Source organism: Lissotriton helveticus, chromosome 10, assembly GCF_964261635.1.
Source record: "Lissotriton helveticus chromosome 10, aLisHel1.1, whole genome shotgun sequence".
Taxonomy (NCBI): domain Eukaryota; kingdom Metazoa; phylum Chordata; class Amphibia; order Caudata; family Salamandridae; genus Lissotriton; species Lissotriton helveticus.
In genome coordinates this window covers 325,532,554-325,557,050 of record NC_136071.1, presented here as the reverse complement: position 1 = coordinate 325,557,050, position 24,497 = coordinate 325,532,554, and the positions used below count along the sequence as shown (strand labels likewise).

Genomic DNA, 24,497 nt, shown 5'->3' with positions numbered 1-24,497 from the left:
CTAGATCAATAATGAAAATCAACAATATGTATCAAAGATTCAACAAAAATGAAGCTTCAAACACAAAGTTGTTATCATTCAACAATTATTCTTATTGAGTAATTAACATGTAAAATAGAACAACCCTGATATTATTACATTAATGGTTTGTGTTATATATCTAACATGAATCATTCCATTATATAATAATACAAAGTAACATCCTGGCATTCCAGTGTTTTTAAATCAAAGACATTTCATGGTAGCCCGATGCATTTCGGGACCCGCAGTCCCTTCCTCAGGGGCAACTGCAATGCAAAAGAAATGGGTATATATCCAAATACTTGTGAAATATATCCTGAAATAAATTGAAACAGTCAAGGATGATAAAGCTACCAAAATTTGAAACAACACACGTTGTATGCAACCATGAGAGCACGTGTTGGGAAGAAACTGAAGATTAGCCATCACCAGTGCAAAAATTAAAAAAGCTACAGGTGTTCAAGAACCAAAATTACTACGAGTGCCCCCGAAAGTTCGAAGTTCCTGCAAGAGGAAAAATTACACCCGATTACCTGCTGCGGACGAACTGAAAAAGTCCAACACTAGGTTCAAATGAATAGCACAAACACTGTGGAAAAAGAACACAAGCGAAAAAGTGAGCAAGAGAGAGAGTAGGACTGGAATGGGTCGAACTAAAAGAGCAAGACATACGGAGAAAGTACCTGAAATTGCCTGGTATGATAATGCCTGAAAAGTAAACAGGGAGACAAGAAAGCGCCAAAGGAGGAGCAGTCATGCTGCTCCTCCTTTGACATCCCAATGTTAACTTGATTGACTCATGGACATAATTTAAAAATATCTATGAGCCATACATAAGCTGCTGATTCTAATTTATGTGATTTAAACAATCTGACTGATGACTCTTCAAAATGAAATATGCCTTTATCATTTGCCACATTTGGTAGCTAGGTATCTGTGTTTTTATAAATGTATTTTAATTAACATTCAATAGCCTCACATTTTCAATATATTTCAATATTGTATTTAAAGGGCATACTCACATTTTGTAAGGGTTAAAGGTCATGTAATTGCATTACAACTGATGCTTTTGCTGATCAATAACCATGATATACATGTTTTAGTGGCCAAAAAGCATTAGGTAAGTTCTGCTACACCTTTGTAATGATGCCATGCCACCTGGGCCTACTAATATCAGAATACACTGGTGTTAGAAATGGGGATTCTGGTTGAAGAGGGTATGCACCTAAGCCAGGCAGAATCCACCACTCTAGTCAGTGTAAGGGAATTACACACCCAATATAGCCCCTGATCACCCCCTTGGTAGCTTCGTATAAGAGTCAGGCTTATCCCAGAGGCAATGTGTAAAGCGTTTGCGCAACACACTCACACATCAATGACACAGTAGGCACACCACAAAAGAGACTCCACAGAAGGTTATATAAACATTTCCTTTGTATTATACATAAAACACTTTAGACCATAATCACATAAATCACTTTGCCAACTAGGCAACTGTCATGACATCACATAGATCATATAATGACTTTGCTACTAGGCAATGGTCATAACAGCATAGGTAGTGCAATAGGGTAAGTACTCATAGATTGCACAAGTTATAAAACCACCATCACTGTGCACATAAAGGCAACTTCCTGGAATAATCCTTGTTATCCTGACAAATGCAAGGTAAAAACAATATACATTAGAACATAGCACGGCCCAAAATGCAGGAGTTAGGTTATATATCAATCATGGCTGTTGGGCATACTATGCAATCCCGGAAAGGCTAGGAAAAACAGCCTAGGTTACAACATCAGAGGATGGGCACCAAGCAGTTAGGGAATGCCCAACACAGCAGAATTACTCACAGCATATCCATATTCCCATATGTTACCATAAACAACACCAAGAGGTGGTACTTGAAATCCTATTATATGGTAACTGGTGCCCCTGGCCCTTCACGTAGGGTTCTGGGCCACCGGCCACCTGCCACCTACAGCAGGGAATGAGCTAATTACTGCTCCCAATCAGGACCTCAGTTGGGGACTCCCTCTGACTGCCTTCAATGTTCCTCCTATTTTCCACTGATGAGCAGGACCCAGTTCATGGAGCCAAATAGTGCCCCCAAAGGTATGGCCAATACTAAGGAAGGGGGGGCACCCTCGATGGGATTCGCTAGAGAGACCTCACTGGGTCCTTCCCATGCCAAGGAGTCAAAGGGTGCTGCCGGCGAGGGAGGTGCGGGACAGCTTCCCAGCTCCCTTTGGCTTGACTCACCTCCATAACTCGTAGCAACGCCTTGTTTCTGCGCGGGAGGGGGTGTGACAGCCCCCGCCACTCGATTTATGAGACTTCCTTCTTTCTCTGGGATACAGCACTCTGAGCGATTGGGGCAACCCTCGGGCTTCCTGGGCCCCCTCTGTGACAGCACGCTGCATTGCTGGGCCTCGCAGGAGCATCAAAATTCAAGCTGATCCACTCCCTCTGGTAGCTAGCATACTGGTTGTCCTGGCAGTCGTCCGCTAGGCTACGATGGCAGGCTGCCCATAACATGGTGGGTCTCAAGCTGCCGTAGAGCAGTGCGAGTGATCAGCCCCTCGGGGTGACTTACTGTAGTTCAGGCACCATAACGCTGAAGCCCGACACCCGTGCTGGGGTCAAGAACAGATTCAGCATTACACACACATGCTGAAGACAGGGGAGAAGCCATTTCTTATCTGAGGCACCTGACACCTACCAGAAGGGAATGCTGCTCCTGGCCATGAATGTCTCTGCAGAAAAAGTAGAAAGCAAGGCCATTAGCGAAGTCTCCACTGAGGTATCACCAAAGCCGCTGAGTTATCAACTGCTCAACATGTCAGCCTCAGTGCAAAGAGAGATCAGTGCTCTTATTACCCGGTCAGTCTGTCCACAAAGAGAAGCTCCCACCAGGTGCTGGATTTTCAAGTAACACAGGAGAGGTCACCAAACCCTGGGAGATCACTGGGGTACACAGCAGCCAGGAAGCAGGCAACAGACTAGTACACAGAGTCGTTGCAGGCAAAGAGGCAGTCCTTCCAGCAGGTCAGCCCAGCAAAGCAAAGCTCAAGTGGCGGTTTCTCCTGGCAGCATAAAAGCTTCTCTTCTGGTGCAGTCTGTAAGGCCAGCAGCATTTGGTTACAAGTCCCAAGCAGTGTCTTCCATCATGGAGTCACACCCCCTGTACTTATACTCCCAAAGGCTTTGTTCTGGGGCACTTCAAACAACTTTTAGAAGTGAACAACACCCCCATTCAATCCCTAGCCCTGGCTTCAGACACACTACAGAGGGATGGAGACAGCATTGTGAAAAGACAGGCACAGCCTTATTCAGGTGCTTGGGAAACTCCTCCCACCACTCTAAATGCAGATTAGGCCTATTCAGCCCAATTGTGAGTCACCCAGGAATTGCAGGACACACCTCAGTCCCCCTTGTAACTGGCTAGAGTGAATGCAGATCACCGGCTCCTGTCAGTCCAGACTTTGAATACGCAACCAGGCTGGGCACAAAGAGTCATAAGCACACAGAAATGCAGACATCTGAAAGTGGCATTTCTAAAATAGTAATAGGAAATCTGCTTTCACCAATAAGCAGGATTTATCATTACTATTCCAAACATACCAAACATGGCCATGCTGCCCCTTTCATTTCAGAAATTACCACTGAAACAGATAGCAGGGAATTCCCAATTCAAACCTATGAGAGGAGCAGCCTCACAGCAGTGAGAAAAACAAATAGGCTGTCTGTCACTACCACAACATGCCACACAAAAAAGGCCATTGTCCTACTTTTTACTTACACAGCACCCTGCTCATAGGGTTACCTACGACGTACCTTAGGGGTGCCCTATATGTAGGAAAAGGGGAGTTTCGGACATAAACCTTTAGATGCCACGTCACTGTGGCAGTAAACTGCACACACAGGCCCTGCAGTGGCAAAGGCCTGAGACAGGTCTGAAAGGCTACTTCTGTGGGTGGTGCAAGCAGTGCTGCAGGCTCACTAGTAACATTTAATTTACAGGCCCTGGATATATTGGTAGGCTTTCCTGTTTTCAGTTTCTATTTTTGGTTACTTCTGGTGGGGTTTTGTCAGTGTTTTCAAGTGATTTCAATACCTTCAAAAACAGTGGTTATCAGTGGTTACACATTTTCGCGCCATTAAAAACTACAGAAACAGGGATTTTCTGGTGTTTATGGAAAGATTTGCTTTTAATATTGCTTGCTTTCTGCACTGATAACGCATGGTATATAGATAGTGTAAGTATAGTGTATATGAGGTCCAGATAGATTTTTGCTAATTAAACATATTTAAGTACACCATACAATACTTCCTCAGTGAGTGTTTGGTCATGGGTGCTCACTCTTTCCTTCCCATGTAAACGTCTGTGAAAAGGCCCTCTCAACATTGGCACTTGAGATGGGCAACGCCAAAACAGCCAGTGCTCAATTTGTTAACTCTGGCCACTGACATAGCGTTCTATGCCGATACTGGTTCACTTGAAGATTGTGATTCTCAGGGTAGGTTATGCAACATTTATACTGATCTGGGCGCGTACGTCCTCAGAGTTATTGAAGCGGTCAAAAATGAAGCAGCACTTTTGAAACTACGGAGGAAATTCCCCTTTATTTAAGGGATCTAGAACAGAGTACCACAGTGAGGTTTCATTGACTTCAAATGGCATTGGTGGTGAAGGGACATTTCTGTGCATCATAGCAAACCATTTCTCATTCATTGTAAAATAAAAGTTCCTGGATTGCTCTTCACCATTGTTTTGCTTACCAAGTTGCAAGCACTCTAACATGGAACATATTGCAGTGCCAAAGTCACTAAAGGTGTCGCCCAGCCTAATCTCAAGGAGATGTTTCACATTTACACCAATTATGCTGAACACTTGGCAGACAAGGGTGTTTTCAGACTCTAGTTTTTTTATTATGTCCACTACAGAAGTTATGTTTTCCTGTAAAAATCTAAGAATGAAGTAGAGTGTACTTTTTTTCAAATCACTATCAACATTTGACCAAAGATCCTCACATTTTTTGTTTTTGGCATCATCACTCTGCAAAAATTTTGTAAATGGTTGCCACATGGATAATATAGCATTCATAGCGCCTTGGACTAAGAACCATCAGCTAAGGGACACAGTTTGGATGACTCTTTCTTTGATGCCACACAAAGCACGAAATGATAAATATTTGCATGTTAGTTCCTGTGCATAAGAAAATAGTGCACCAGAATGGACTAAAAAGTCAATAGCATTCCTCGTTAACTCTGAACATTGTAAAGATGCTTTCAGCATACCATCTAACAAGTGGCAAGGATCTCTTACAGGGAAGCACTTCAGCTCAGGTATCAATTTTGTCAGGTCATCACACAACTTTTTCATAAACGTAGCTGAATCTCTGCAAATACAAACAGTATCACTCCAATCTTTTTGAACTTGGAAAGAACCTTTTTTGCAGAGCATTCCAAGTGGCACTGCGTTCCATGTTTTCCAAAAGTCTGGTGGCATGTTTTAACTAATATCCCAGATGCTTGGTGATAGCGCTCTTTTCACATATACGTGTCACTATACCTTGCATTGAAGTTTTTTAAAGCCTGAGGTGTTGGCAATTCGCCTACTATCAAAACTGACTCACTAGAAACTGGGAGCTGATGTATTAAGGGTTTTTACCCATTCTATGTAAATGTGATGACACATATTAGGAAAGATTATTCTGAAACCAGCCATTTTACCTATCAGTGAAAGAATCAAACACAGCCAAAATATCAAATATGATTTTGATATTTCCTGAGTCTCAACAGTTTATAAAATAAATAAACAAGACCTAAAACATGCTTCTAAACCCTGCATCTTTAGACCAAAGACCACAAAACTGAAAAAAACAAAAGGAAGAAGAAACAATATTTTAGTGGCATCCCTAAACAACAAAACTCAGGCAGAATAATGTTAGCCCGGACTTTCTGACTGCTAGCTTGTATAACAAAGTTACATTGTATTGGCCCTTCAGGAAGAAAAAAAATGACTCTCACTCCCTTTTTCCTTTCTTTAAATGGCACTTAGATTTAGTTTGTGGTTGTGCAGCTGTTTTTTCAGTGTTTATATGACTGTTGAGGGCTATTTCTCTTTCAGTGGGGTTTTATCGATTATTATAGGTTTAAACCTAAAACCGACAGCCTATATATAGGATACCACTGCACAAGGAACTTACAGGTAGATTAAATATGGCAAACAGGTGTAGTCTACAGTAGAGCACTGATCAACAACGGTAACGTTCACAGAGTCCTAAAAACAACAAAAAGGGGTCAGAAAAAATACAGGAGACAGTCAAACATTTTCCTACTATAATGGGAGTTTATTCCCAGCATATTTAGTTTTTTTCTTTCATGAAACCGCCATGAATCACGCTAAATAGGTGGGCTATCTAACTGGAATGGAATGGTGGTTCCCTGGTGGCTGGCCCCCTTCCTGACGGTCTCGTACAGGAGCTGGCAAAGGCTCCCACAAAAGCGGAGCAGTGTAATTTTTCACTTCTTGATTATGCCACATATACGTACATGTAGTACCATGTATTTGTGTGGTTTAATATCATTAACGTGAAGTAGTGCACTTGACCAGAATCTTGAAGTGGCAGTTGCTGTATAATCCTGATATTTATATGAGTGTGCATACTAATGTTTTCCTTATAGTGATGCCAAATTGTAGTTTCCTACATATCTGCATTTGTGTAGTTTGAGTAGTTTTGTTAAATCTATTGATATACTCATGTATTCATCTGAATAGTATCATGCATTTATTCTAACTGTATACATATCTATAACCATGCATTTAAATGTGTATTGAAATGTTTTGCTATGTTAAGTTGACCAAAGGAATTCAGAATTTGGGCTCTAATGTTTATTAGAACATTGGAATGTTGGGAGCGCAATTGAAAGCAATGAAGTGCGCCGGGCTTCTAATTGCCGGTTGAAGTTCCAACATTCCAATGTCGTTGTTCACAGCTGTTGCTGTGAAAGAAGGCCTCAGGGAGTCTGAGGGGATTTCAATCCCCTCGAGCTCCGTTTGACCTTTGTTTTATTTGTGAGAACATTCTGTCCTCTAGTTGCGGAATTTTCTAATAGCCTTATAGCTCCGTAGCAGGGCTATACAGGCATTAAAGTCCCTCTCCCTTGTTAAAGGTCCTCACCTTCGGCTCGGGCCTTTAGGGCTGGAATGGGCCTTTAGGGCTGAAATGGGCCTTTAATGGCCGGTATAGCATGCAACAGTGAGCTACTAGGCTATAATCTTCAACATGAAAGTTTGCTGGGGTTGCAATATTTTCCTATTCTTTGGAGGTGTGTTCATATATTCTCATAGCTAATGAAAGGCACATTGTGTATGAGAGATAGTGAGGCTTGGGAGAGTAACTTTTGGCAAGAGATGCTAACGAACAAAGGGAGGACCGTGTTTTCTGTTATATCTAGAGATGGGAGGAATCCAAGGACGCGCTGATGTTCAGACAAAGAGATGGGAGTATCGAATGAAACAGCCAAGTTTTACTGTGAGATGGTGGGAAAGTACTTAGACACGTGAGGTGGGATTCTCGAAAGTTCTGTGAAGATTTACTTAGTGGTCTCACTATAGCAGATTCCTTTTAGACTCAGAGAGGTACAGCCCTCTTAGCTATATTTCAATTGTGTGGTTTTATGCTATACAATATTTATGATTTTGTAGAACGTCTACAAAAGTCTCTACAATGCAGACAGCTTCCTCCTTTACTGGCTCTAATTAGAGTTTCCCCAGTTAATGTTACTTAGCTTAGGCTACTTTAGGTAATTTAGATTTACTCATGTATAGGCAAGAGGACCGAAAACCATATACTGATCACCAGATTTTGTTCATTATCTTCTACATTCCTATTACTGAATTTCTTGTATGCTTCATGTTATTTAGACTAAACTTTGTCAGATGATTTGGTCTGGCTGCTGTGATTCTGTATTTGTACAATATATTCTTAAGACTTGTATACGAGAATCTGGCTCTGAATTTGTAATAAATCTACATGTATTCCTACTCATCGACTTATGGGTCCTCACTATGTAGCCTGATGGGTTACACTGTAAATTAAATTCCTGGATGATGTTAACTCCTCTTTATTTCCTAAGCATCTAAAAAGGTCCATCACAGGGAAATTTAGATTTTCGGTTCAGTGCTCTGGCAAAAGAAACAAAGTGAATACACAACCTCTAAATGAGATAGGGAGGTGGGAAAATTCAGATTTAACTCCCACTTTTATCATAACCGCTCATATCTAACTGTTGTTCTGAACCGAGGCATAATAACGCGTTTCCCAATAAATTCCCAGACGTACTTGAAAAGATTGTTACTGAAGTAACTATTTTATGGAATGGTGCTTTACAAATCTAAAATGAATTCAGGATGGGCTATTGCCATGAAATATGTGCTTGATGGGGTTTGAAGGGTTTCTGGGATTAACTTAGAAAATATCTCCAAGAAATTGATCATTATCTGTATGAAAAAGCATGCCAAAAGATTAGTGCTACTGCATGCCGAATTCTGAAAAATAAAAATATTTAAATGTAAAATAATCAAGTGGTCGTTTTGTGAAATACGAATATGGTAAAGAATAATTTTATACAAAAATCAAGAGAACACTCACTTGAATGACTGCATGCACTACTGGTATAGTTCAAATAACTTAAATCCAATCTCTTCTAGATCAATAATGAAAATCAACAATATGTATCAAAGATTCAACAAAAATGAAGCTTCAAACACAAAGTTGTTATCATTCAACAATTATTCTTATTGAGTAATTAACATGTAAAATAGAACAACCCTGATATTATTACATTAATGGTTTGTGTTATATATCTAACATGAATCATTCCATTATATAATAATACAAAGTAACATCCTGGCATTCCAGTGTTTTTAAATCAAAGACATTTCATGGTAGCCCGATGCATTTCGGGACCCGCAGTCCCTTCCTCAGGGGCAACTGCAATGCAAAAGAAATGGGTATATATCCAAATACTTGTGAAATATATCCTGAAATAAATTGAAACAGTCAAGGATGATAAAGCTACCAAAATTTGAAACAACACACGTTGTATGCAACCATGAGAGCACGTGTTGGGAAGAAACTGAAGATTAGCCATCACCAGTGCAAAAATTAAAAAAGCTACAGGTGTTCAAGAACCAAAATTACTACGAGTGCCCCCGAAAGTTCGAAGTTCCTGCAAGAGGAAAAATTACACCCGATTACCTGCTGCGGACGAACTGAAAAAGTCCAACACTAGGTTCAAATGAATAGCACAAACACTGTGGAAAAAGAACACAAGCGAAAAAGTGAGCAAGAGAGAGAGTAGGACTGGAATGGGTCGAACTAAAAGAGCAAGACATACGGAGAAAGTACCTGAAATTGCCTGGTATGATAATGCCTGAAAAGTAAACAGGGGGACAAGAAAGCGCCAAAGGAGGAGCAGTCATGCTGCTCCTCCTTTGACATCCCAATGTTAACTTGATTGACTCATGGACATAATTTAAAAATATCTATGAGCCATACATAAGCTGCTGATTCTAATTTATGTGATTTAAACAATCTGACTGATGACTCTTCAAAATGAAATATGCCTTTATCATTTGCCACATTTGGTAGCTAGGTATCTGTGTTTTTATAAATGTATTTTAATTAACATTCAATAGCCTCACATTTTCAATATATTTCAATATTGTATTTAAAGGGCATACTCACATTTTGTAAGGGTTAAAGGTCATGTAATTGCCTTACAACTGATGCTTTTGCTGATCAATAACCATGATATACATGTTTTAGTGGCCAAAAAGCATTAGGTAAGTTCTGCTACACCTTTGTAATGATGCCATGCCACCTGGGCCTACTAATATCAGAATACACTGGTGTTAGAAATGGGGATTCTGGTTGAAGAGGGTATGCACCTAAGCCAGGCAGAATCCACCACTCTAGTCAGTGTAAGGGAATTACACACCCAATATAGCCCCTGATCACCCCCTTGGTAGCTTCGTATAAGAGTCAGGCTTATCCCAGAGGCAATGTGTAAAGCGTTTGCGCAACACACTCACACATCAATGACACAGTAGGCACACCACAAAAGAGACTCCACAGAAGGTTATATAAACATTTCCTTTGTATTATACATAAAACACTTTAGACCATAATCACATAAATCACTTTGCCAACTAGGCAACTGTCATGACATCACATAGATCATATAATGACTTTGCTACTAGGCAATGGTCATAACAGCATAGGTAGTGCAATAGGGTAAGTACTCATAGATTGCACAAGTTATAAAACCACCATCACTGTGCACATAAAGGCAACTTCCTGGAATAATCCTTGTTATCCTGACAAATGCAAGGTAAAAACAATATACATTAGAACATAGCACGGCCCAAAATGCAGGAGTTAGGTTATATATCAATCATGGCTGTTGGGCATACTATGCAATCCCGGAAAGGCTAGGAAAAACAGCCTAGGTTACAACATCAGAGGATGGGCACCAAGCAGTTAGGGAATGCCCAACACAGCAGAATTACTCACAGCATATCCATATTCCCATATGTTACCATAAACAACACCAAGAGGTGGTACTTGAAATCCTATTATATGGTAACTGGTGCCCCTGGCCCTTCACGTAGGGTTCTGGGCCACCGGCCACCTGCCACCTACAGCAGGGAATGAGCTAATTACTGCTCCCAATCAGGACCTCAGTTGGGGACTCCCTCTGACTGCCTTCAATGTTCCTCCTATTTTCCACTGATGAGCAGGACCCAGTTCATGGAGCCAAATAGTGCCCCCAAAGGTATGGCCAATACTAAGGAAGGGGGGGCACCCTCGATGGGATTCGCTAGAGAGACCTCACTGGGTCCTTCCCATGCCAAGGAGTCAAAGGGTGCTGCCGGCGAGGGAGGTGCGGGACAGCTTCCCAGCTCCCTTTGGCTTGACTCACCTCCATAACTCGTAGCAACGCCTTGTTTCTGCGCGGGAGGGGGTGTGACAGCCCCCGCCACTCGATTTATGAGACTTCCTTCTTTCTCTGGGATACAGCACTCTGAGTGATTGGGGCAACCCTCGGGATTCCTGGGCCCCCTCTGTGACAGCACGCTGCATTGCTGGGCCTCGCAGGAGCATCAAAATTCAAGCTGATCCACTCCCTCTGGTAGCTAGCATACTGGTTGTCCTGGCAGTCGTCCGCTAGGCTACGATGGCAGGCTGCCCATAACATGGTGGGTCTCAAGCTGCCGTAGAGCAGTGCGAGTGATCAGCCCCTCGGGGTGACTTACTGTAGTTCAGGCACCATAACGCTGAAGCCCGACACCCGTGCTGGGGTCAAGAACAGATTCAGCATTACACACACATGCTGAAGACAGGGGAGAAGCCATTTCTTATCTGAGGCACCTGACACCTACCAGAAGGGAATGCTGCTCCTGGCCATGAATGTCTCTGCAGAAAAAGTAGAAAGCAAGGCCAGTAGCGAAGTCTCCACTGAGGTATCACCAAAGCCGCTGAGTTATCAACTGCTCAACATGTCAGCCTCAGTGCAAAGAGAGATCAGTGCTCTTATTATCCGGTCAGTCTGTCCACAAAGAGAAGCTCCCACCAGGTGCTGGATTTTCAAGTAACACAGGAGAGGTCACCAAACCCTGGGAGATCACTGGGGTACACAGCAGCCAGGAAGCAGGCAACAGACTAGTACACAGAGTCGTTGCAGGCAAAGAGGCAGTCCTTCCAGCAGGTCAGCCCAGCAAAGCAAAGCTCAAGTGGCGGTTTCTCCTGGCAGCATAAAAGCTTCTCTTCTGGTGCAGTCTGTAAGGCCAGCAGCATTTGGTTACAAGTCCCAAGCAGTGTCTTCCATCATGGAGTCACACCCCCTGTACTTATACTCCCAAAGGCTTTGTTCTGGGGCACTTCAAACAACTTTTAGAAGTGAACAACACCCCCATTCAATCCCTAGCCCTGGCTTCAGACACACTACAGAGGGATGGAGACAGCATTGTGAAAAGACAGGCACAGCCTTATTCAGGTGCTTGGGAAACTTCTCCCACCACTCTAAATGCAGATTAGGCCTATTCAGCCCAATTGTGAGTCACCCAGGAATGGCAGGACACACCTCAGTCCCCCTTGTAACTGGCTAGAGTGAATGCAGATCACCGGCTCCTGTCAGTCCAGACTTTGAATACGCAACCAGGCTGGGCACAAAGAGTCATAAGCACACAGAAATGCAGACATCTGAAAGTGGCATTTCTAAAATAGTAATAGGAAATCTGCTTTCACCAATAAGCAGGATTTATCATTACTATTCCAAACATACCAAACATGGCCATGCTGCCCCTTTCATATCAGAAATTACCACTGAAACAGATAGCAGGGAATTCCCAATTCAAACCTATGAGAGGAGCAGCCTCACAGCAGTGAGAAAAACAAATAGGCTGTCTGTCACTACCACAACATGCCACACAAAAAAGGCCATTGTCCTACTTTTTACTTACACAGCACCCTGCTCATAGGGTTACCTACGACGTACCTTAGGGGTGCCCTATATGTAGGAAAAGGGGAGTTTCGGACATAAACCTTTAGATGCCACGTCACTGTGGCAGTAAACTGCACACACAGGCCCTGCAGTGGCAAAGGCCTGAGACAGGTCTGAAAGGCTACTTCTGTGGGTGGTGCAAGCAGTGCTGCAGGCTCACTAGTAACATTTAATTTACAGGCCCTGGATATATTGGTAGGCTTTCCTGTTTTCAGTTTCTATTTTTGGTTACTTCTGGTGGGGTTTTGTCAGTGTTTTCAAGTGATTTCAATACCTTCAAAAACAGTGGTTATCAGTGGTTACACATTTTCGCGCCATTAAAAACTACAGAAACAGGGATTTTCTGGTGTTTATGGAAAGATTTGCTTTTAATATTGCTTGCTTTCTGCACTGATAACGCATGGTATATAGATAGTGTAAGTATAGTGTATATGAGGTCCAGATAGATTTTTGCTAATTAAACATATTTAAGTACACCATACAATACTTCCTCAGTGAGTGTTTGGTCATGGGTGCTCACTCTTTCCTTCCCATGTAAACGTCTGTGAAAAGGCCCTCTCAACATTGGCACTTGAGATGGGCAACGCCAAAACAGCCAGTGCTCAATTTGTTAACTCTGGCCACTGACATAGCGTTCTATGCCGATACTGGTTCACTTGAAGATTGTGATTCTCAGGGTAGGTTCTGCAACATTTATACTGATCTGGGCGCGTACGTCCTCAGAGTTATTGAAGCGGTCAAAAATGAAGCAGCACTTTTGAAACTACGGAGGAAATTCCCCTTTATTTAAGGGATCTAGAACAGAGTACCACAGTGAGGTTTCATTGACTTCAAATGGCATTGGTGGTGAAGGGACATTTCTGTGCATCATAGCAAACCATTTCTCATTCATTGTAAAATAAAAGTTCCTGGATTGCTCTTCACCATTGTTTTGCTTACCAAGTTGCAAGCAATCTAACATGGAACATATTGCAGTGCCAAAGTCACTAAAGGTGTCGCCCAGCCTAATCTCAAGGAGATGTTTCACATTTACACCAATTATGCTGAACACTTGGCAGACAAGGGTGTTTTCAGACTCTAGTTTTTTTATTATGTCCACTACAGAAGTTAAGTTTTCCTGTAAAAATCTAAGAATGAAGTAGAGTGTACTTTTTTTCAAATCACTATCAACATTTGACCAAAGATCCTCACATTTTTTGTCTTTGGCATCATCACTCTGCAAAAATTTTGTAAATGGTTGCCACATGGATAATATAGCATTCATAGCGCCTTGGACTAAGAACCATCAGCTAAGGGACACAGTTTGGATGACTCTTTCTTTGATGCCACACCAAGCACGAAATGATAAATATTTGCATGTTAGTTCCTGTGCATAAGAAAATAGTGCACCAGAATGGACTAAAAAGTCAATAGCATTCCTCGTTAACTCTGAACATTGTAAAGATGCTTTCAGCATACCATCTAACAAGTGGCAAGGATCTCTTACAGGGAAGCACTTCAGCTCAGGTATCAATTTTGTCAGGTCATCACACAACTTTTTCATAAACGTAGCTGAATCTCTGCAAATACAAACAGTATCACTCCAATCTTTTTGAACTTGGAAAGAACCTTTTTTGCAGAGCATTCCAAGTGGCACTGCGTTCCATGTTTTCCAAAAGTCTGGTGGCATGTTTTAACTAATATCCCAGATGCTTGGTGATAGCGCTCTTTTCACATATACGTGTCACTATACCTTGCATTGAAGTTTTTTAAAGCCTGAGGTGTTGGCAATTCGCCTACTATCAAAACTGACTCACTAGAAACTGGGAGCTGATGTATTAAGGGTTTTTACCCATTCTATGTAAATGTGATGACACATATTAGGAAAGATTATTCTGAAACCAGCCATTTTACCTATCAGTGAAAGAATCAAACACAGCCAAAATATCAAATATGATTTTGATATTTCCTGAGTCTCAACAGTTTATAAAATAAATAAACAAGACCTAAAACATGCTTCTAAACCCTGCATCTTTAGACCAAAGACCACAAAACTGAAAAAAAACAAAAGGAAGAAGAAACAATATTTTAGTGGCATCCCTAAACAACAAAACTCAGGCAGAATAATGTTAGCCCGGACTTTCTGACTGCTAGCTTGTATAACAAAGTTACATTGTATTGGCCCTTCAGGAAGAAAAAAAATGACTCTCACTCCCTTTTTCCTTTCTTTAAATGGCACTTAGATTTAGTTTGTGGTTGTGCAGCTGTTTTTTCAGTGTTTATATGACTGTTGAGGGCTATTTCTCTTTCAGTGGGGTTTTATCGATTATTATAGGTTTAAACCTAAAACCGACAGCCTATATATAGGATACCACTGCACAAGGAACTTACAGGTAGATTAAATATGGCAAACAGGTGTAGTCTACAGTAGAGCACTGATCAACAACGGTAACGTTCACAGAGTCCTAAAAACAACAAAAAGGGGTCAGAAAAAATACAGGAGACAGTCAAACATTTCTGGGATAACCCTCAAAAAGGGTCAGTTCTATTAACTGGCAAGTACAGCATTGAGCCTTTTCCCATTAAACGCAAGAGTGGATCAGCTTCTCCTATTGGAATAGACTTTACACAGCCAGGCACAAGCTACCAATCCAATACGAATACATTGGGCAGCTGGTTCTACTTCATAAAGCAATTCCTCATACTTTTGGACAACTACTTTGACAGTTTTTCTAAATGAAATGTAAGCATCAGAGTCCCATTAGCGAGAAAGCATTCATAGAATAACCGACACGGTAGCCATTTTGTAGAAACTATACTCTTACAGCTCATCCCAAGGATTACTGAATGTCTGTCTTTTGAAGACGAGCAACACAATAATGTTTAAGAATTAGCAAAGGAGATTCAGTTCACTCCGACCAAATGCTTTCCGTGTAATGGTCCTTTGAATAATGTTGTATCTATGACTATCAACAATAATTAAGCTAACATCCATTAACCATGGAATTCAATCACAACAATCACCAGTCCCTTTCTGCAACAACACAATAACTTGAGAAAGTCTTTGTACTTACTGAATGTAGAGTTCTAGAAAGCGTTCTCTTTTTGGGATGATATAGATGTGATCAATACTCAGAGAAGGCTCCGACAGGCTGAAGTTTTGCTTTAGTGTTTTGAAGTTTTCTTCAGTCCAGTCCCAAAGGGCACAGTATTTTTCATTTAGCAGCTGTAGCAGTTTCAAGAGCTCCTTTCCTTTTGCATCGTCTGGAACTGAAATAGACAGAAGGTATTCCGTAAACCTTCTCAACAGTGCTTTTTGTGCCTGATGTTAGTAGTGTCAAACAGATTTGGTATGGGGGATCCACATCATGTGGGGACTTTCCCCTGGTTCCCCTAGTTTCATGAAAGAACTAGAGTCATTCTACTGTTTCCCTGTGCCCAGAAGGAACACAACTTTGAGCCATCAAATCTAAGTGGGAAGCACTGATGTTACAGCAGGAGAGAATGTTAGGGTCATCAAAGTGGTACAGTGCAGTTAACATTTGGTTGCACGGAGGGTGCGGTGCAAAACAACCAAACAAGAGGGGTTGTGAAAGCAGGGAGGTGAGGCAAAGGGGTTTTGTGAGGGTAAATATGCAAGTGGGGGTAGCGGCATAGAGTGGGTTGCCAGTGCCCGGGGCAAGGCAAGTATCCTTCCACTTTTCTTTAAAAATGTTGAACCCCCAAGAATGTTCCTGCGCCCCTAAGCATGACCCTAAGTATTTTGTGCCTGGGGCAATCACCCCTGTGGCCCTGTCCACACTACGTCACTGAGTGGGGGGTTCAAAGAGACTGGACGGGGCATTATTCAAGCAATTCTATAATAAAGGGGATCACAGGGCACTTTTAGATAAGGAGGTATGATTGTTACCTGTTTTTCTGGAGCAGATGGAGGGTTAACATTCCATGCCCTTTACATTGGTTATCCTATCTTTCTTCAGCTGGCAAGCTGAATGGTTAGTTATCTCAAATTGACAATGGATGAGTTATTATGGAAATTGACAATCATGCACCTGAGAAATGTGGACTAAACTACATGGGGCAGAAATTGCTGATCAGCTTTATGCAAGAGAACTTCTTAGCTTGTTAATGTACTTGGAGGAATCGAAAGTTGTGCATGGAGATGAAACATGAGTGTAATTTTTGATATGTGGTCCATAATCCAGACTGGAAACAAAGAAAGGTTTATTTAAGCCATGAACGGATGATGTGCATGCCCTTATTCTGTTGCTTTGGATTGCTGCTGTGGTTTTCTAGTGGCAAAAGGCTGCTACATATACTGTGGAAAAGGTTCCTTTGTAGACAGGCTAATTTTGAACATTTACCCACACATTTCTGTGAAAGACTGAAATTTAAGCTGTTTTGACCAGCTGTGTTACCTTTCTGTGTGGAGCTCCAAAAAAGATGGAAATACGTATCAGGAATTATACTTAATATTTTTGTTGTACTTTGAGGACCAAAATGCATTGGCATTAGCTACTGAGCCAAACGACTGAATATAAAGACTTTGTGAATAATGATATCCATGATACACAACAAAATGGTCCATAATCCAAAGCAGAATTAGAAACAAAAAAGGGCTTTTTAATCTGTGAAATGTATATACCTGCTAGTGATTTGTTGACCTGAAGGTATGCCCACACCAGACTGTTGTTTTTGAATATATATCTAAAAGCGCCTTACCTAAATTCAATACATCCAACTTTATAGACCAACATGGATGATCTGATGCACCATCTAGATCATCCTAAGAGTGTTAAATAACACTAATCTCGTGGGTCAAGGATGTAGCTTTAAACAAAGAGAATAGATACAGGTTCCCACAACCACCAGGAAAAATGTGTGAGAACAGAGAGAGTGCCTCACGGACGTAACTCCAGAGGGGGTTCCTGGTTTAACAATGCCCAGTGTACCCACTTCTCATCATCGGTCACTCTCTTTGTGTGCAGTGTGTAGAAAAGACCAAATAACAACAATAAAGTGTACATCCTTGACCCCGAGATTAGTGTTATTTAACACTCTTAGGATGATCTAGATGGTGCATCAGATCATCCATGTTGGTCTATAAAGTTGGATGTATTGAATTTAGGTAAGGCACTTTTTGTTTATAGTGGCTTGAGTGGGGGCGGCCTTACCTTTTCTCCCCCTATACTCCTATTGATTAATTTGAATATATATCCACAGCAATTTCAAGACTCATATTTCACATGTTTAGGATGATATTTCACGCATATAACACGCCTTTTAAATACGGATATCATTCAAAGTCTGATTTTTCTTGTATGCGGTAAGCCTTGGCGTTTTTTGTTGGGTTAATAGAGATTTTTATTTAGTGACTATAGCTGGTTTGTAAAGCTGTAACAAAGCTAACAATGACTTAAGGTACAGTGCCTGTATCAATTCCATACTGATGTTGATGCAATCGGAATAGAGTGTGAGACTTCTACCTTAGCATCCACTACTGATGGCTCGTTCAAAAAGATCCTCTATGGAGTTCTCCTAGCAATCTTTTGACACATACTTCTTGCTTAGTTACACCCACACATCTAGAACCTAATTCAATCAACACATGCAGAATATGTTTTAAATGTGTATATACCTTACTGCTAAAGCCACAATGTTTCATCAGGAAGAAAACCTACAACAGAACTTTCTCTGGCGTCACCCATAGAATCTGGAACTCTCTCCCCCTGAAATAAGACTGACCCCTCCACTACCTCCTTCAAGAAAAAAGTCAAACTCTTATTTAGGATCACATTTCTGGTATAGATTATCAGAATCTGCTTCTTGAGCTTATTGTTCTCCTATCCCGTATATACATTTACTATGCTTAAAGATTTGTATGTCGGTGCCTCATTTACTTGTAAACTGCTCTGATACCCGCAAGGCTCACGTTCCCTCTATATAAAACGTTTCAAATAAATACTTACTCTTCGTCTGATTTTCTTCTCTACAGCTAGTTCATCTCTTAGCACAAAGGTGCATTTAATTGGTGACAACCACAGACCACTCAACTAAGCATTATAATTCCCCCTTTGTTCAATAAGCATCCTCTTCAAAACAAAAGTTGAACATTCTAATTGCAGTCCTAGCCCACTTTTATTTTAGCTAGGTAATCTAGACAGTGAATGAGGGGTTTGATGTGTTTCAGGCAGAAAAGACCAGCTAGGGGAGAGGCAAGGTTTGTGGATGATTAGATGAGCCGTTGTCAAGGTATTCATTCAATTGAATATTTCTATGAAACATATGGGACATATCTGTACGTGCTCTCAGATATTCATCAGAGAGGAAACTATGGGTATTTAGTAGTACCATAAGGGACAGAACATAATGCATTTTCCAATGCAAAAGAAATAAGTTTTAGAACTTTTCCAGATTTATTCCTAAGGAAAACACTCTTGCATTTCAGTGGAGTAGTATTTCAAATCAATGGGCTAACGCATAGAATAATAGATGCGTACAGGGATGTTTTCCATCAAGGGATCTGGGTGACATCAAATAGACAATGAGAGCATATGTCAAGTTGTCTATGATGTCACTGAGAACCCCAAGGTGAAAAACATCCAAGTAATTCACTTTCTACCCATCTATAATATTATGTTATGAATGGCCCCCTAAATCATCTGCCTCTGCTTTCAGCTGCTATGCAGGGGAGAGGAGTAATGGGGAAACCCTAAAAAGGACTCTCCTCCTATCTCAAATAAACAAAAAACATGGCATCCTGCCACACACCCCCACCACTCTCCGGGCCTTCCCTTCCCTTCTCACCACTCTGGAAGCTCTAAGATAGCCCGTGAGAACAAGCTGGAATTCCTTTATGACATACCATCAGTGGTTAACAAGTTCTGTAACCCACTACTGCTAAATCAAAGCATTGGATTACTGGATTTAGAATCCAGATGTTCATGTTAATGTCTCTCTAAGAGACCTCTGCATAACAACAATATAATCCCTGTTAATTACAGAGCCCTTAGTAATGGACATTTTGCATATTTCAACATACTGCACATTTGTAGCGGGTGCCGGTCTAGTTTCAAGATCTAAGTTATGTGAATCTAAAACAGCATTGATTCAGTTGCCTCATAAATTCTACACTATGGACCTGATTCACAAAAAGCCTCACCAGTCGTAGCGGAGGCTCCACACTCGTGTAGGAATCTCCGCAATGAGAAACGACAGTGCGGAGATTCCGCCACAACTGAGGATGCGAATTGGTCTCTATATATGCTGAGCAATAACTTCTTATTTGTGGGTTATTTCTGAACACACGCGGAAAGATTCAATTACAAAAACATGTTATCAATAGGAAATTGATTTCCTCTGCGCAAAAATAATGAAGATAGTTTGAAAGACACGGTGAATTAATATAAACCCTAAAAGGAATGTGTCTAAATCATAAAAAAATTATGTTGGAGTATCCAGGTCTTCAGACATACTTAAGAAGAGAGGTGCCACAGTCAAAAACATACTCTCATGATTTATTCACATGAATACTGTGATGTACCCCTATCTTATTAATTTGTATCTCTTTGCTGTCTCGCTCTTGATAAGATGTCATGTGCCGAACATCACAACACAACTAATGTCAAATTTCTCTCCACTAGCAACACATCGGTTGTTGATTCACATCTTACCTGCTTGTAAAAGAGGTTGAAGGATAATTTTGTTTATGTGTGCAATTGATGATAAAAATGCTTCCTCTTGCTTCAGGAGTGATTGCACTGCCCTCTGACACAAGTCCTATAAGTAAAACAGTGAATGGCCATAAGTAGTGTAAATGCATAAACAAGTTGATATGAATTATAGAGCTCTGCAGAAAGACATGAACATTCACAAGGGAACACTCAAAAAACCTGTCCCCATCCACCCTTTCTAACAGAGCAGTACAAGTGGTCAAGGAAGTATTATTTGCAACTATCTGCTAAGATAGCAAAGTGGCATAGGGATAGAAAGAAGTCAAGCAAGCACTCAAAAGGCCAATACTACTGGCTTAAACGTGGCAATGCATGTAAACACAGGTATTCTCAAATATTATTTCCACGCATTACTTGTTAAAAAGTCCCTAATGAATTTAAATGAAAGCACTTTCCGGAAGGCAGTATGATATATCAAATAGGCAATAGCATGAGGTGAGAAAGGTACTCCTCTGGATGCGCAAAACCCACTTCATGTATGTTTTCTGCTGCTGTAATCTTCCTTCCTCTTTTTGTGCTTGTCCCTCCCCTTGAGCCATGGATGTCAATTCACTAATAGGCCTGAGGTAACAGAAGTGACATCATACTAAAGGTCGTCTACTGATGACATCACAGGAAGTGACATCAAATAAACTTTTTACCCCGATAATGTGTGGGAAAGGGTTTCACACAAACATTTACATAATGGCATTAAGGTAATGACACATCAAACTACCAGCAATATTTGAAGAAGTCAACATTAAATGAAAGATTAATAAAATAATGCAAAATGTATCTAAAGCAATTATAAATCTATTTTTGTATCACACATATATAAGTACTCACATCGTGCCAAGATATGCTATGAGTGTAACCATTATATGCTCAGAGTGCTGCCTAGGCACCTCAGGTTTGTATTAGTAATCTACCCAGGTATAGCCAGCATGGACAGATCACCACAATCATATGCACAGGTCCACATACTACGACACAGCTCAACATGCCGAGGCCCAGCCAAGGGTCAAACACATCACACATTCCTCAGGAGCAGCCTTTTCTTCCACAGATCCTCAAATGACAGACTACCATTATTTAATCATTGATCACACACCAAGGCCCAGATTTACAAGAAAATTCACAGAGGGCAGTGCAGCAACTACAGTTGCTCGGCTACATTGTGTGAAAGAGAGAGAGAGAGAGAGGGTACAATATCACCTGCTCTGTGTTGCATGACCCTGCCAGTACAAACGCTTTCCTTCCTTTGTGTGTGCTGTACAAATCAGCCGACATGCAAAGTAGGAAAAGCAACGAGAATTTAAAACATTTCTCCTGGTTATGCCTGCTTCAAAGATGTAATGAAGCGCGGAGACTCCGTTATGTTTCAACTAGATATATTTATTGGAGCGCCGGGGCTGTGTGTCTGCTCTTGCGGTCGGCGCCAGCAAACAATCATGGCTGCCTTCCGCTTCCTGCCTAGCTGCTTCATGTTCCTTCCCCGGAACAACTAGACCGCTACCACATATCTCCCCCCTTTTTAAACACACAACAATTTCAAAAGTCTTACTTCTAGTCCATTACAAAGTCTTTGAATCTCTCCGGTACCTTGATTCTTCTTCCCACACGAGTCTCCATTCTCTCTTCCCTTCTCTCACCTTCTGTCGTTCCGTTTTCTCTTAGTTCTCTATTACTCTCCACTTCTCTGTCCCTCTCTCTCTTCTCACCACCTCCTTCTCTTCTGTTTCCTTCTCCTGTTGACTTCCTCCTTTCTCTTCCTTCAACTTCCGTTCTCTTTTCTGCACCGTCGACGTTCTCTCCTTGTCTCTCTCCACTTCCTCTGACGTTCTCTTCTCGTCTTTCTCTCCCTTCGCTTCCTCCTTCCTCAATGACCTGTTCCGCTCCTTCTTCTATCTCCTCCTCCCATTTCATTATCTTGCTGCACCTTGCCATTCTGTCCATAGACCATACCTTTCCGTCGCTCAGCAGTGCAGACCGGGAGTAGGGCTCCACTACCTTGAGGGGTGGTGAAAACTTGCTTTCCCCTTTTCTCTTCCTGATGGCGAGTTTTACCCTCACCCAATCTCCTTTGTCCAATTCCGTACTACGCGTGTTCCTTCTTTTGTTGTAATGAACAGTGTAGACGTCCTGTGCTCTCTCTAGGTTCTTTCTTACCACCGCTGGTGACCACTTGCTCTGCACCACCAACTTCTTCCAGGCTGCATTGTCTTTGGTGAAGGCTTCCCTACCTCTTAAGATCTTGAAGGGGCTGTAGCCCGTACTTCCGGGTGTAATGCGGTATGCCCAAATCTTTTTTTCCAACTCTCTTTCCCAATCCAGACCATCTTCAATAGCTGCCTGTATGGTGCCCATTATCACACGGTTGAAGCGCTCCACCTGTCCATTGCCTGCGGGGTGGTAGATCGGGGTGTGTTTCACTTCAATGCCATTCCTGTTGGTAAATGCGACCCACTTCTCAGACGTGAATTGGGGACCATTGTCGCAGGTGATGATCCTTGGGATGCCTTCGCTGACGAACGTGGTGCGCAAGAAACGTATTACCGCCTCAGTGTCCACCTGTTCCAATACTTGCAGCTCTGGCCACTTGGAGTACTTATCAATTGCTACTAGCACATATTTCGGAGTGCCTTCTTTGTCCAGAACTGGCCCCATTATGTCCACCGACAACATTTCCCATGGACCATCCGGAATAGGGAATCTCCCCAATGGCGGCCTAAGCATGCTTTGAGACTTGTCAGACCTTGCACAGGACTCACAGTTACGCACGTGCCGTTCAACTTGCGCATCAATGGCCGGCCACCAGTATGCTTGTCTGGCCAAAGCTTTCGTCTTTGTGATCCCTTGGTGCCCTTCATGGAGTAAGGACATCAGTCGTTCCAATATGCTCTGGGGTGGCACCACCTTGTCTCCACGGAGTAAGAACACTGGGTTGTCCGCTATTGACAGCTCCTCCCTGACTTCCCAGTACCTTTTCAATTCCTCCTTCAAATGTCTCTTTTCGGGCCAGCCATGTATTACGTAGCCTTTCACTGCTTCCAGATCCGTATCTTCTTTGTAGGCACTTTCCCAGTCTTGGGCACTAATTACTTCCTCGGTGTCCTGAATGGTGGCTACCATATAGCCTTCCCAATCGTGCTTCTCTTCGTTCTGTGCCTCGTCCATGGCTGCCGCCCTGCTCAGAAAGTCAGCCACTTTGTTCTGTGGCCCCGGTATGTGCTCGACGTCATAGACAAAGTCCAATAGTCGGAGGGTCATCTTGGCAATTCTGGGTGTGGCATGATCATGTCCGCTCGACGTCAGGACGCGAACTAAAGGCTTGTGATCCGTTTTGACTAGGAACTTGGCCCCCCACAGATACTGCCTGAATTTCTCCACTGCCCAGACTACAGCCAGCATTTCTTTCTCCACCACGCTGAACTTCTCCTCATGTGGCGCCAACGAACGAGAGGCAAAACTAACCGTCGACATCTCACCTGATGCCTCCCTCTGCATCAGGACTGCCCCTAGGCCGCGGTCACTTGCGTCCGTGGTGAGAACGGACTCAGCTTTGGGATCGAAGCCCTTGAGGGGAATGGCTGTGCTCATTTCTTGTTTGAGTGCCTCGAACTCCGATTGCTCTTCCTTTCCCCACTGGAACCTGTTTCTTTCCTTAAGTAGTTGTCTCATAAAGTGTGTCTTTGTTGCGAACTGTGGGATGAATTTTCTGTAATACTCGGCCATTCCTAGGAATGACCGAACATCCTCTTTCTTGTCTGGAGTGGGTGCCTCTTCGATGGCTCTGATGTTTGCCTTCTTGGGTGTTATCCCCTGTCCACTTATTTCATGGCCGAGGTATGTAACAGACTGAACTCCTAAATTGCATTTGGACCATTCGGCAGTCAGCCCATTATCCTGCAGCCTTTGTAGCACCTTGTGAAGCTTCACGTTGTGATCTTGCTTCGATTTCCCCATCACTAAGATATCATCCTGGAAGAAAAGGACGTCCTTCAGGTCTTTCAACAGTTTGTGCATGATTTTCTGGAACACGGCCGCTGCCGAGGCAAGGCCGAACGGCATCCTCACAAACTTATAGCACCCGAATGGCGTGATAAATGAGGTGAGGTGGGTGCACGATGGGTGAAGTTTCACTTGATGGTAGGCGGATGATAGGTCCACCGTGGAAAACCATGTGACATCTTTAGTTTTTGCCAACATCTC

General features: G+C 42.2%; 1 protein-coding gene across 3 annotated transcripts in view; it reads right to left on the bottom strand.

Annotated features, from left to right (window-relative positions):
- Positions 1-24,497, bottom strand: part of ALS2CL (ALS2 C-terminal like) — a 645,425-nt gene that overhangs the window by 357,363 nt on the left and 263,565 nt on the right. For all 3 annotated transcript variants that reach the window (XR_013601601.1, XM_078662475.1, XM_078662474.1), the window contains exons 3-4: positions 20,247-20,352; positions 15,648-15,843 (exon numbers count right to left, since the gene is read on the bottom strand). Coding sequence is in view for 2 of the 3 variants with exons in the window: in XM_078662475.1 (XP_078518601.1) it covers positions 15,648-15,843; positions 20,247-20,352 (302 nt within the window). In the remaining variant the exon portion in view is untranslated. The remainder of the gene's footprint in view (positions 1-15,647; positions 15,844-20,246; positions 20,353-24,497) is intronic.